This window comes from Neurospora tetraspora (genome assembly GCF_033439725.1).
Source record: "Neurospora tetraspora strain CBS 560.94 chromosome Unknown B0H65scaffold_2, whole genome shotgun sequence".
Classification (NCBI taxonomy): Eukaryota; Fungi; Ascomycota; class Sordariomycetes; order Sordariales; family Sordariaceae; genus Neurospora; species Neurospora tetraspora.
Genome location: NW_026944384.1, coordinates 3,553,066 through 3,567,143, shown reverse-complemented (window position 1 = coordinate 3,567,143; position 14,078 = coordinate 3,553,066). Strand labels below are relative to the sequence as shown.

The following is a 14,078-nucleotide window of genomic DNA, read 5'->3' as shown; positions in this document are numbered from 1 at the left end:
CCGGCAGCTATTCTTCATCCCCATGCTTTCTCTCGAACAAAAAACTCTTTCATACATCCGTCCCTAGCCTTACACAACCAGTTCACTCCCTCTACTCCCTCTTCTGCCCAAAAGGCAAATACTTGGTATGACTCCCGCACACCACCACCTCCCCCCTCTCGCCCCTTTCCCACCCCTCCACCCTCTTCCTAATCTCAAACCCCGTAAACCCCAACTTCCTCCCGCGCCTACTAACCCACGCCTCCACCTCCAGCGTATCTCCCTCCCTAGCCGTCGAGCAATAACTCAAATGCATGTCCGTGCTCACGCCCGTCGTCATCTTTCTCTCCCCCTCCTTCTCCCCCTCTTTGAGTTCATCACCAGCAATGCTGGCAGCAATAGCCATCCCCCCGGCCCAATCGCACAACGTCCCGCTGACGGCGCCGTGCAGGATGCGCTTGCTGTTGAGGTGGACTGGGTTTAAAGTCAAATGGGCGAGGATGCGGCCGGTGGGGTAGGAGACGGCGGCTACGAGGACGATGTCGGATAGAAGAAGGTTGTAGATGGCGGAGTTGGGACGGATGGAGTCCCAGACGCGCTGGACGTGGGTAAGCGCGGGGGCGGAGGAGGTGGTGGGGGTAAGTGGGAGGAGGACGGATGTGGAGAGGGAGGGGGCAAAGGGGAGGGTTTCTTCTTCGGGGGAAACTGAGGGTTGTTGTGAGTCGCTTGATGATTCCGTTGTCTGGGTTTGGGCTTCGGCTTGTGCTGTTGCTGATGACGACGCTACCGGGATGTCCCCGCCGGCGATGGTGAAGGTATCGTTGTTTTCAGCCATTATGATTTATGAATTGGGCTTCAATTGGGTGATGATTTGATCAAAAGTTCTTGTTGCGTTGAGAACAACTTTTGCTTGCGGAATTGTGGTTGTCGTTGTGTTGTTTGGGTTTCAATGACGTGTTCGGAGGTGGGGGACGGGAGTCGGGACCCGACCGGAGGTGACATCGGACTTTTGCGGGGGTGTGGTCCAAAACGCTCCGTCTCGGGCCGGCTTGCAGCGGTTTTACAATCCAATGTTGGTTTCTTTGTTAGCCTGGTACTCCTAGCATACTGGACGAAATCTATCCCGAACTATCTCAAACCTTGCAAGGACAATATGAATAGCTAGGTACGGATCGGAAAGGGATCAATAAGATTCAATATGACATGTTAAATTTTGGAAATAGCATATTCGAGATAAGATCACGCTTTGGCCATGGAAAGAAACGAATCCATTAGATATCAAAACGCCTAGGAAAGTTGACCCGAGGTCTCGAGCTAACTAACAAACCAGTATTGGTCTGTAATGTTTAGCACCGTGCTTGGCAGTGCTCTTTCCACTGTTTCCTTTTCCTTCAGGGGGTAGGTAAACAAAGCAGTCAACTGCAATTGATATAGCATCATTCACTGGAGACAAGAGGGTACTAAGCAGATGACGTCGCCTTGGCCATAAATGAAGCGAGACCGTGAAAGGTGATTTTTTTCTTTCTTTAAGACCTATCACGTCCTGTCTCATAAGGAAGTACAGTTTCAAACCCGTACTCTTCTTGTTCCTTTCCATCTTCACCAACAATAACTAGACTGCAATAGTCGCAGTCAAAAGAAATGAAAAGCCAGGGCATCTCTACTTTTATAAACCAAGACCAATCATCTTATATTCCCTGAATCTGACCCAAGTCCTGACCCCCACTAATCTTCCTCAGCTCTGCACCATAAGTAGTGCTCTCGCTCCCCTCAGCAGAAGAAGTCGCTGTCGAATCATCGCCAGAGGACTGGGAGGAGGACGGGACGGATATCGTGGACAGTGTGGTCGGGAACGGCGTCGTCAAGGTTTCTTCTGATCCCGTAACCGCAGCGGTTGAACTGACACCTTCAGGGATCCCCGACGACGTCTGGCTGGCGAACGAAGTAGTAGCTTCTGAGGTCTCGGAAGAGGACGCCGGAAGCGTAAAGCTATAGCCACTGTCGTATGATGTTGACAATGCTGGGATGGAGTCTGAGGAGTCTTGGCTGGTGGATGGTGAGATCGAAGTAGAAGAGGGTGCGGGAACACCTGTCAACCACGAAGAGGTAACTGTGGGCGTGATTGTCTCGGTGGCTGAGAGCGATGACAGAGAAGTTGTAGGAGTTGACGTGTCACTGGCAGGCACAGAAGTGACTGATGAAGCTGGTGTGCTGTCATCACTGGACGAGTAAGACGTGCTACTACTGGGAAGGGTAGTTGAAGGAATTCCTTCGCTTGATGAAGGGAAATCGCTGGCCGAGGATAATGGGATGGAGCTGGAGATTGTTGGGGTTGTAGTAGACTCTGAAGTCCCTGGGGTCGTGGAAGACTCAGTCACAGAATCTGTTGATTGTGTGCCGGTCGAGGATACTGGGATTGAGCTGAAGACTGTTGACGCCGTGGTAGACTCCGAACTCCCAGGTAATGTTGAAGACCCAGTCACAGACTCTGTTGCCTGTGTGCTAGTCGAATATTCAGTTGTCGATATCCCAGTCGTGACATCGCCGGACGTCACACTACTACCAATTGAAGACGAAGAAGTCGCTTCATAGCTCGTAGTAGACTGGTAAGAGACTTCACTTTCAGTGTAGCTGACCGGGGCACCATCAACAACTGACGGAACAGCAGAGTTGGTAGTAGTGAAAAGAGCATCTGCTGCGCTTGTGTCGATGTCCGGAATACTTGTAGAGGAAATGGTGCCAGGCGTAATAGTGACAGTGATATGGCCTGTGGATGTCAGGACTACGACCGAGGTAGAAGGAGAGTCTCCATCTTTGTCGGTAACGGTAGTTTCCAGTTCATTTGGGACGTCCACAGTCGCGGTGACTTCTTGGGTCACTGTCACGGTCGTCGTGCCTATGGTGTGAGTCCTTCCTGACGTAGAGTCGACATCGGCTCTCGTGTTGGTAGAAACCGAGCTAATCGAGCCATACGCGAGTGACGTGGAAGATGTTACCACACTGCTTTCACTGCTGCTGCTCGAAGAGGCTGTCACTTCTGATGATGAACTGAAAGTGGACGAAGTCTCGGCGGGCGTCGAAGAAGAGCTAAGAAGACTGGTGGGGATGGGAAGACGAGTGCTCAGGGTCGAAGTTTCGTTAGAGGATGAGCTACTGCTGGAGGGTCCTGTAAAGCTGCTGGTGGTTGGCACGGCTGTTGAGCCTGTTCCGGGAATATTTCCCGATGAAGTCGATGTAACAGCATAGGTGGTTGAGTTGCCGAATAACGGGGAGCCCGTTTGGGTAGTAGATACGCCAGATGGGAATGCAGTGCCACTGCTTGATGGAATAGGGGGGGACGATGAGGAAAGTGAAAGGGCGCTAGAAGTATACGCAGTTGATGTAGCACTAGATGTGGTATTGGAGCTGGGTTGGCTGGGACTTGTAGTAGTTGAGAAACCAGTTGGTGTGCTGCTGCTCGAGGAGGAGCTGGCGGAATTGGATGACAACCCAGGGATACTGCTCAAGGAGCTCGGACAGCCAGAGTAAACGGTGACAGTTGATGGGAATATCGGCGTGCCTCCTGTATTCGCGGAGATCGTAATGGTGGTGTAGGTATAGTCCACCAAGGTAACGGGAACCGTTATGGTGCGGGTTGTCGTGCACGTTTCTCCATTATTCTGGCCATACCCTTGGCGGCGTCCAAGATTGTTGGGCATGCCATTGACGGCGGCGAAGCTTCTCTCAATATCAGTCTCTTAACCTCTCAGGTCTTTGACATAGGAGTGGAACGTACCCTATGCTCAACAGAGCAAGACGAACAAATACAAGCATCGTGGCTACAGTTCAAACAGGGAGCCAGGAGAAGGAATGGCAATGCAGAAGAAGCAGTACCTACAGAAGCAATGCTGATGAAAGGCGAATGCTCGCATGATGGTTTAAGCTTTATATATCCTTAAGCCTTTCTCATGTCCACCCCGATTCATGACAGACACTCCCAGATATCCTTTGTCAGGTAGCTCACTCCTGTCTTCCTGTGGCATTGTACCATCTATTGACTCGATCAGCATCCGGCTGCCGGCATCAGAAGGACAGCATATGAGCCCCTGGCCATAGGTCTTCGCCCCGGCCGCAGGACATGCAATGACGGGGAGACGACATATCTTGAGGGAAACAAATGCGGCTTTCCGAGCCCGTCATTAGGTTTGTATTTCCTTGGGCAGCAGGAACCCTTTGGGGGTACCGGTTAACCGTGAAATCTCAGCTCCTAGTCGCTATGTTAGCGAGGTGGCCATCGCAAAGATGTTTACTCAACCTTACGCAGGCCCTTACCCGGGGTAGGCCGCGTGGCCAGGCACAACAGGGCAATGACCAAACCCCAACATCAAATGGGAAGTCACCGTAAGGAAAATTCCCGGTTTGTGATCTTCCTGTATGAAAGGGCCTATCCATAAAGTCGCCGAATTGTCACTGACCCATTGAGCAATAACGGGTTGTGCGATTGTATGTAACTCCGGATGAGCACCCGCTTCATCCCGTCGGACGCCAAGGGAAGGAAGGACTTTTGAACTCTTGATTGTGCCATGTGGGAGTGTGCTGTCTGGTGGAATATTGGCAATCGTGTCTCATCTCCATCCAGGAAACCTCAGGCCAGTGCTACCATGCTCGGATGCCATGATACGTTATGATATAAGACGAAGATGTCTCATACGCACGAGGGGGTGTTGTCCTGTTCCTGAATCACAGACGTGGCACTTGTGGACATAATACAACCGAGGATAGTATGTATCAGTCAGTAGTCGATGGAAGTAAACAGACAAGTAAATAGGATGATGCTGTCTCGGTCATTCGGAGCTTGCGTTAGGAGCTCATCCCCTGGTCAGTCAGTATAGCTTCTGGTTCCTGCAGCTCACGATACGTAGCTTGCCGTTGTGCAGGTAACGCAAGCCTGCAGTCCCAATCAAATGCGTTGTGGAGCGGGAAGGCAACCAGCCAGGCCTTTCCGTGACGTCTTGGGAGTTATCCTGGGGTGCATTCCTGTCAAAGAGATCTTGCATATTGAGGCGTTCGCCACAATGGAAGTGTGCATCTGACATGTCAGGGGGGGTTCATGACATATAAAAGAGATGAGCAAGAGCCGATAGGAATCCGTGAAACGGAAAATTGGAGTAGCAAACACCGGAAACTTCCAGCTATTTGCTATCGTACCTGTGTAAGCTCTCTCTGGACGGTGGGTACGCTTGTCATTCCTGTTGCTCAGGTCTTTCAAAAGGGTGGCGGGTGGTTGTAGGACACAGACAAGACAGAGCCGCTGTGTAGATGTTCAACAAGACAGAGTTCTGGAAGTTCGGGACCGCACTCGAAAGGAGAGCTGAGACATGATAGTCAGACCCAAGTGGGGTGGATAAGTGTTGGAGACAAGCAGTGACGAGGAACAAAGAAGAGGGCGAAGGGAAAAAAAAAAGCCATTGTATTCATCAGTCGCTGGTAAACGTGCAGTTAACGTTCTGAAACCCGTCAAGATGGAAGGAAAATAGCGGCGATAAATCCATCAAGCCAACCACGGCCACAATCACAACAGAGCCTTGAGGTCCGCAAAAGCGTCCTCACGACTGCCCTGGAATCGCTCCTCGGCCGTCTTCCAGTTAATCACCTTCCAGATATTCTCAACGTACGCAGCCTTTCCGTTCAGGTACTGCAAAGAGGGGTAAACTGTGTCAGTCATGGTGGGACCAATAGCTTGACTAGCAGAGACTGCAAGGGGTAACGGAACAGAAACAAAAACAACTGTACCTGAAGGTAGTACGCATGCTCCCACATGTCCACCCCGAAAACGGGCACCTCACCGCCCACAACGGGATCCTGATCCTTGGTGATGATGATGCGCAGCCTTCCCTTCTCAGCAGTAGACTCCTTAACGAGCCAACCCCAGCCACTTCCCTGGATGCCCAGAAGCGCAGCAGAGAAGGCCTTCTTGAAGCCTTCAAAGCTACCCCACGTCTTCTCGATCTCGGCCACCAGCGAAGGGGCCGCCTCCGAGTAGTTGGTCTCTGGGGTCTCAGCGGGGGCCAGGTTCTTCCAGAAGAGCGAGTGGTTGATGTGGCCGCCGCCGTTGAACTTGATGGCGGGCTGCTGGGCGATCTGGGCGGGGATGTCGTTGGAGGTAATGGCGGCGACGTGGGCTTGCAGTGCGTTGTTGAGGTTGGTCACGTAGGTCTGGTGGTGCTTGCTGTGGTGAAGCTCCATGATCTGGGCTGAGATGTAGGGCTCCAGAGCCTGGGGATGCTGTTGTTAGACATGGTGTAATTTTTGACTCGCTCTCTGCCGCATTCGTCGCAGGATAGTAGCGGTTTCATACGGCAGACAATTTTAGCTTACATTGTACGCATATGGCAGCTGCGGAAGGGTATAAGTCGCGAGGCCGGACATGGTGGTTGCGTTGCCTGTCATGGATTGGAGAGGAGCTTGCGAGGCAAGAAGGTTTTGCCAGATGTTTCCTAGATTGACCATCTTGACCGACAATTTTGACCCCGCGCCTGCCTTTTGTGTCTGATCCTACAAGATGGAAGTTGCGATGAGCGGAATTGAGCAATATCTCATGATTGACAGTGACGGAGTGACACGATGGGCGGCCGTCAAGGTGCTCACAACTGAATGGGTGGAAGTTGAAAGGAAGGAGTGGACTCGATTGTTGATTCCACCTGTCGCGTCACCATTGTCTCCTGTGATTGGTCTGTTTGTCATTCTTGCCAAGAAACGAGTGGAGCCAGCCCCCTTTCGAATGATATCAAGGTCCCTGTGGCTCCTGCCTACGGTGGCCCAAGTGCGTCTTAGGCCCAATTGAAAAAGTTTGGTTGAAAAATGGCCCGTGTCAGCTGCAGGCACTAGGTACGCGCCAAAGGGTGTCATTCGAACTCCAACGCTAATAATATATAGTATCAACCTCTGAAAGTGCAACTACCCCTAAGTGCAAAAACCCTCCAAAGTGCAAAAGAATCCAGCGGCCTAGATTAGTTGCACTTTTAGGGGTTAATACTGTAACTTTGATTCCAATTCCCTGAAAGCGAAGTAATGAAGTAATGAAGCAATGAAGTCTAATAGTTAATAAGAGTTAATAAGAGCCACGAGGTACTAAGATTTAGGGTGACAATGCAAATGGACCTTAGTCCTTCTCCAAATTTTGAACTTTGATGAATTGGGGTAGGGTAACAGCGCAAATGGATCCTTCCGCCTTCTCAAAAAAATGAGAGAGGAAGAGAGAAAAAAAAGAGGAAAAAAGAAAGAAGGAAGAAAAAGAAAAAAGAAAGAAGAAAGAAAAATAAAAAAGAAAGAAGAAAGAAAAATAAAAATGAAAGGTAGGAAAAGATAAAAAAGATGAAGTTTGGAAAGGTTGAAGCAGTTTTAAAGCTTGGTAGTTAGCGTTTAATGGGTGTGAGTGTTGAACGCCGCAAGTGCTTTGGAAGCGTTAATATAAAATGGTCGACAGCTGAGGCCAGTTGGGAGATCGGACCAGTTTTCAATTGGGCCTAAGACGCACTTGGGCCACCGTACCTGCCACGCCTGCGTTACAGAGGGCGTTGCAGCGGTCACAAAAGTTCCAGATTCGCGCGCAAACGTGCTCAATTGCCCGCGGATCTTGTGTCCGCCGGCCTCAAACCTTCTCGTCGAGACGTCAACGGGCCGTCGCTACCTATCTACAACTGGCAAGCTGAGATGTGCAACAGAGAGGGAAAGCGGCAGTTTGAGCTTGTTTCCGTCATTCAAGTCACATCTTCCACGCATTCCCCAGAGTGAGAAGGTTTCAGTTCTAAATGGGAATCATGGGATGAACTGATGTCCACCAGCCTCTGTAGGCGCCTATGGACCCATTTCCGCACGTGAGTGAACGTCTCGCAACGTCTCTTTCAAACACATCTCAGCTGTTATGCGGACTTGAAGGAGCGAGAAGCTACAAGGCTTGGTTGTCATTTCGTGATGGTTGGTTCAGAAACGATGGTTGTAGTGGAGAGGACATTGATGGCCTTGATAGGGGGTTGAGGTCTGATGGTTGATACATATATCCATCAAGGTCCTCAACTTGTACAAGTAGAGAACCATAGAAGACAAATCAACACACCATCGTGAACACAGTCTGACCAGCATCCATTTCCCAACTTGATCATTGAGACCAACCCAAACCGACTCAAAGGTCCCTCCCCTATTCCCATCTGGACCAACTCAGGATTCGGAAAGTCAACAGTCAACCACCTCAACCATCTCATTTCATACCCTCACTCAAAATGTGCGGCCCCGAAACCCCGTCCTCAACACCACGGGTCGGTGCCCGAGTCGACTTCTTTTCTCCTTCTTCATCCTCCTCAAGGGACCGTCACCTCCTAGGCAACCTCCTCTTCCTCAACCCATCCACCCCCAACAGCCAACAAGCCACCCACTTTTCGTTCATCAGCCCATCAACATCTTCATCATCAACAACAACGACGATGTTGTCCAGCAAGGATTCCTTGAGGGAAAGAGACTCCTCGGGTTCTTCAGACTCTTCAGATTCCGAGCTCGATAATCGCGTGATTGTTTCTATACAGTGGGTTTCCTTTCTTGCGTCTTCCAACCCTTCAGGGGATGGTTTGCTGATACAGTGACTAGTCAAACCGGGGATATGACCAAGTCCGTTCATGAGTGCGGGCTGCTGAAGCAATTTACCCTGGACGAAAAGAGCTGTCGGATGTGCGCTTTGAAAGAGAACCTGTCTATCAGTGTTGGGCAGGACGGCATCATTGGGAGGAGGGTGTCGATGATGAGGGGAGGGGTGGTGCTTGGTGACGGGATTGTTGGGTATAATTGTTGATTTATGAGGGTTATATGAACATGGGACTTGGGTGGCGCTTTGGGGATGGGATCTGGGTTAAGAGCATTAGTATGTTGGGAGTTTCATGGGGGGAGTTGGCTGGTTAGGTTTCTTCTATCATACCTTGTTGATGCATTAGTTCGGCGTTGCTCAAAGAAGTTCTCAGGCAGAACACAAGGCATTGAATCACAAGAGCGGAAGACCAGATAGCTAGAGGAAGATGTGAACACACACGCAAAATTTCCCGCCTACAGATGGTTGAAACGTAACCGAAATCTAAACCAACGAAAATATCCATCCGTAACGCCAAATGCCAAATGCCATGCTGCGCCGTGTCGTGTCGTGTCGTGTCCTGTCGTGTCATGTTATATGCCAATCATGTATCAAAACCCAACTTTCGTCGCTCATCCAAGAAGAAGAAAGCCTGAAAACCAACCATCACCCATCACCCATCCATCGTCTAAGCCTGAGTCTCGTCCCAGTCCGACCACCTCCTCACAACCTCATCGATATCCGCCACCGCCGCCCTCGTATTATCCACCTCGAACCACTCCTTATGCTCCTTCCCGCACGACGCGCACTTGCCGCGGTCCATAACCCTCAGCCCGCGCCCCTGCAGCTCGATATGGATGAGCCTCTCGACCTTGTGGCTGTGCGGCATCTTGCGCATCACGTCGCTGGTGCTGGACGACGAAACATAGGGGTAATATCTAATCAACGAAATGTTGTATCCGCACTGGCGCTGCCACTCGTTCAGACGCCGCTGCACGTTGTTGGCGCGGCCGATCTTGAGAAGGATCTTCTTATTCTTCTTCTCGTTACTGCCGGCACCGGCCCTGCCGCGACTGTCATCATACGAGGTGGCGTACCGATCCAGCGCGTCGCTGGCCGCCCGCCCGCGAGAGGTCGATCGCGATCGTGGGTTGGTGGTGAGCAAGGCCTTGGCGGCTTCGTGCGGCGGTGTCGCCGGGTCGGTTTCGGGCGTGAGCCAGAAGATGTAGATGTAGCCGGCCTCGTCGCCCGAGGAGAAGCCCTTGGCGAGTTCCTTCATCAACAAGGAGGCTGTCTCGGGAGAGGCGGTGTGCGGGATCAGGGACATGAACTGCCCCGTCTGGGAAACGCTGGAGCCAGCTGGGGGGCGTTGGCTCGACCCTGATGGGGGCGCCAGGTGGGAGGGCTGCGAGGATCCATGGTGCTGTACGGGCTTGGGCTGAGGTCGCGGCGGCGGAGCTTGTTCCTCGAGCTCGAGGTCTAGGGGGATGCTGAAGCAGCAGCACCAAAGCGAGGAGCTCTTCTTCTGCTGCGCCGGTCGTGGAGGTCTTTGGTATTGCGCAGATGGCCGTACTTGGGCCGAATTGGTCTTCATCAAGCCCAGACGCTCGGCTAAGGTGTCGAGACTGGAGCGCTCCTCGGCGATGGCGGCATGGGCTGGTCGGACGGGCCCAGGAGCCGAATGGGCCGCCAGACGAGCCTGGTCCTTGTGCTGGTGGCAGTAGAGGCGCTCATCGCTCGGGTCGCTAACCTTTACTTTTCCACCTTGAGTGAGACTGTTGGGGCGTCTGCAGGGCTTGCCGGCAGACGTGATTCCGCGACATGTTGTTGATGGGTTTTTGGAGTCGGCTCTGCCAAGCCTGGCCTCGGGAGTGTTGTTGAAGATGGGCATGGTTAAGGTGGTCGGTTAGGCGCAGCCCGTAGCGGAGTTCGTTATCGAGGATCAAGGATCGAGTCTCGCGAACAAAGGAATTGTGTCTGTGTCTATCCACTTGAGACAGGATCGGAGTCGAGGGACGGGACTGGTAATGATGAAGATATTGATGAAGAGGGAAGGGCTGGAAGAAGTAAGAGAAAAAGAATATCAACCTTCTTGTGACCCCATCCCCAGCCCCCAGATGAAACGACCCTTGCAACAGCGCCCAGCTTGATCCATCGCGACCCGCATCGTTGGCAGTGAAGAGACTGGGGGCTGGCGGTTATTCGCCAGAGGCGGTGGAAGTTTGCAGGCGGTTGACCGAACCGCCCATTCAGCTGATGGAGCACTGCCTCACATCATGTGTTCAGGGCAGCACTGGCGAGACTGGGCAGTTCAGGGTCCACACCCATTCATCACCAAGCAGGAGCGCCCCAGTTGGGTCGCAACCCAAGAGGCCTCACCTTCCCCGTTACTGGATTGTCCAGCGATCTCCCCAGCGAATTCAGGCACCGAAACGCTCGCTGATGTCACGTCCCAAAGCGTCTGCCATCCAATCGTCCTCCTCTTCCCACTTCCCCGGAATCGACAGGTTCAAATGACAACACATCTCGTCGTCAATTCCCTTGACCGTTTCTTGTCATCGACGAGGGAAACAAATCGGATTGAGCGGCAGCGCGAGCTCATCTACCGCGGCTACATCATTCGGCCAGCACTGCAGTCTTTGCGCGCATGGTGAAACAAAGGCCATGCAGTGACTCGAGCGACTCGGAATCGTCAATTGGAATGCCCTGCCCTGAGATGCCTTGCACGGAAAGAAGAGAACCTTTGCCGAAGCCCAACATTCCATCCGCCAAAAATCGCATCTCAGTTATCGGGTTCATCAACACCCCTCAGTGCCGTGGCCTGACACATGGCATGCTGGTCGACAGCTGTCGAGTCAATCAATATCTTCTTCACCTTGGGCCGCGTCTCGTCTCTCCCCTTAGGCCAATGTTGGGCATTTCCGATATTCTAGAAGGATCAGCGACCTTCACAAGCACAATGGCGTGATTTTCAATTCATACAAGTCACCGGAGGTCAGTTGTGAAGAGTCATATCAACACTCACTGACACATGGAATCGCTTCTTCCTAGGATGGGATTCTGCTACCACCATTTTGTTGCTTCCATCCACTCACTCTTGGGCTGTACATGGTTGGGCTCATGACGAGCTCTGGCAGGTTGATGAGCCTTGAACTTTGCGGCCCAGCGAGCTCAGTATTGCGCTACAACATCAGCGCCGATAGATATTGGCATCTGTGAGGCCAAGGTCCACCATACCGAGAAACGAAGATGAGGGAGGCACGATACGACAATGAACCTCGTACGGGCCGGCTTCTCTTTCGGTACTTCTGGAAGTCATCAACATGTCGACGCCAGCAGTCCCAAGAAGCTGCTCAACGGATCATTGCCTAGAGGGGAATGACCTCACAACGTTTGAGCGAGCCGGTTTCGAATCCCGTCTCCTTGATGAAGCTACAGTAGTTCTCTGCGCGGGCCAGTGTACCGTGACTCGGCGAGTTTTCGACATCGCCAACCACATGACTTGAAGGAGATTGCCATCGATAAGCAGTTGTGGCCGAGAAAGGGTCTCATCAAACATTAAACTGTCCACCAGTCTTGTGCCCATGAGACATAGCAGGTGAAATGCCGTGGCTATAAAAACCATTCTTCTCCCTCTCTCCAATGCCCATTGCCATATCGGCCTTACTTTGCTCTCTATCAACACAGTCATGGATCCAGAAAGTCGCCTAAGGATTTTGTGACAAGACAACATGACTTCTCGAGAATCGAACACATGCTCTGCCTGCCGCTATACAGGATACCGCCTATTAGCAACGTAGGACGATAGACCACCAACTTGAGAAGCAGTCACGCACTTGTTCCCGTCCTGGATACAACCCCTTTCATACATATCTAATACACACCAACCTTACGGTTACTCCAACTCGAGAATGGTCAGCAAATGGGGAAAATACTGTGAGTCAGGGACGCTTTAACTTCTCGAAGCAAAAGCGCGAGCGAGTGCGGCTCTTCCCGGATGGTTATCTACCTACCCTTGACCAGTCGGTAATTGGTTCGGTTGATCAGTGGTTGTGGCTTTCCACTCACATCTACCGGAAATGGTAGCCGAAACCAGAAACAACGTCCTCGCATGGTACGCGGCGAAGGAGGCATATTTCACTCGGACTACCTATGTCACGAAACGATACTAGGTACGTACCTCAAACACTCAGCCCCCCAGTTTACTCTTTACTTGCAGGGTCCAAAAATGGCCGAGGCCACGACGTTATCGCCATGTAAGACTTCGGGTAAGCAAGCCTTGGCAGGGCTACCAGGAGGATCATCAGGGGGGTTTTCCGGTGCACCCCCAAGACACCCAATCCCGATCTTACGAGCCGCCACACAATTCGGATCTGAAGCCACAGACCTTCTTGCCGCTCACAGCTGCCGCGCTGCCTGCATAGCCTTACCCGTGGTGATGTGCCACGAGCTGGATCCAAAATTTAGCTTATGGTACGCGGACAGTGTCGCGGCATTGGAAGCCGGGAAGAAGGCTCCTCAAAATCGGGCTGAAGACGGAAGAGGGCATTACCGCACCTCCTCCACACTATCACCAGGCTAAGATTATCTACGACTCCCCTAACCCACCGTCGACCACGACTTGTTCACGGTTCGGGTGCCGGCTCGCCATGTTGTCAACTAGCACGGCACATACCGACACCTATTACCGTCGCATCTGGGCAAGACAAGTCTCCGAGTAGCTGACTATGGCATAGCTGCAGGTTGTGCTAGTCGTTCCTGCTCTTACAACTTGTGGGACCAGAGCATCGGCGGTTGCTATGTTTTTGTTTACTTCACCCCTGAACTATGTGGAGACCGGTCCCACTGCCATACGTTCTCGTACGATCTCGATCACATCGTTGTTGTGAGAAGTCACTTGCTGTCTGACAGGACTCTACATCATTTTAGCCATTCGACCCTCTCGGTCTCAGTAGTAAGCTACTTACCAGAGCATACCAGAGCAAATCGCACAATCAACTGCATCCAGGAGTAACTCTACTGCCCCAAACACAAAAGTACGCAAGATCGTGTGCCAAGAGTTTTCGCAAGTCAGCCGGGGGAACTATCGACGATTTCTGGTACAGCTTCTATTTCCGTACCAAAGAGGCTCCATGCAGGATCGAAAATGCATCGAGGACAGCAAGGTTCGGTACAGTGATATTCAGAATTCGATCTCACGATATGGAAAAGTTACCTTATCTAAGGTACCGATGGCAAAAGTCCCCGACATACGGCATCGACTGAGCCCCAGCCACTGCCGTACTACCCATGAAGCGATGTGCCACTCTGCCACTGAACAGCGGTCAAGTATGAAGTCTATGTCGCTGACAGCTGTGTAGTCTGGGTTCGATTCGATGAGGTCTGAGATGGACCCTTAAAACTGTGGCACATATCCTGCCAATGAAAGCAGTAACAAAGTCCCTCAACGCTCCATGTGTGAGGTCCAAAGCTGCCGTTAGCCCGCATTCACGATCACGGGCCGCAA

At 51.9% G+C, this 14,078-nt stretch overlaps 5 protein-coding genes across 5 annotated transcripts; 1 reads left to right on the top strand and 4 right to left on the bottom strand.

The window, feature by feature from the left end:
- Positions 1-91: 91 nt before the first annotated feature.
- On the bottom strand, positions 92-1,118 carry B0H65DRAFT_519329 (HotDog domain-containing protein; the record flags this gene model as incomplete). The annotated part of the gene is made up of 1 exon (XM_062828715.1): positions 92-1,118. Exon 1 carries the CDS (start codon positions 812-814, stop codon positions 92-94), a length of 723 nt encoding a protein of 240 aa, XP_062684546.1. The 5' UTR covers positions 815-1,118.
- Positions 1,119-1,667: 549 nt separating this feature from the next.
- On the bottom strand, positions 1,668-3,677 carry B0H65DRAFT_440171 (uncharacterized protein; the record flags this gene model as incomplete). Its single annotated transcript, XM_062825465.1, has 1 exon — positions 1,668-3,677. The coding sequence occupies one exon, from the start codon at positions 3,675-3,677 to the stop codon at positions 1,668-1,670; it is 2,010 nt and encodes a 669-aa protein (XP_062684545.1).
- A 1,853-nt stretch (positions 3,678-5,530) lies between these two features.
- B0H65DRAFT_506686 (manganese superoxide dismutase precursor) lies at positions 5,531-6,468 on the bottom strand (the record flags this gene model as incomplete). The annotated part of the gene is made up of 3 exons (XM_062828079.1): positions 5,531-5,653; positions 5,752-6,234; positions 6,337-6,468. The coding sequence occupies 3 exons, from the start codon at positions 6,466-6,468 to the stop codon at positions 5,531-5,533; spliced, it is 738 nt and encodes a 245-aa protein (XP_062684544.1).
- Positions 6,469-8,015: 1,547 nt separating this feature from the next.
- On the top strand, positions 8,016-9,030 carry B0H65DRAFT_112208 (uncharacterized protein). The gene is made up of 2 exons (XM_062820592.1): positions 8,016-8,536; positions 8,572-9,030. Exons 1-2 carry the CDS (start codon positions 8,238-8,240, stop codon positions 8,798-8,800), a joined length of 528 nt encoding a protein of 175 aa, XP_062684543.1. The 5' UTR covers positions 8,016-8,237; the 3' UTR covers positions 8,801-9,030.
- On the bottom strand, positions 9,031-10,656 carry B0H65DRAFT_112059 (GIY-YIG nuclease family protein). Its single transcript, XM_062820591.1, has one exon. The coding sequence runs from the start codon at positions 10,461-10,463 to the stop codon at positions 9,261-9,263; it is 1,203 nt and encodes a 400-aa protein (XP_062684542.1). The 5' UTR covers positions 10,464-10,656; the 3' UTR covers positions 9,031-9,260.
- Between the last annotated feature and the right edge of the window lie 3,422 nt (positions 10,657-14,078).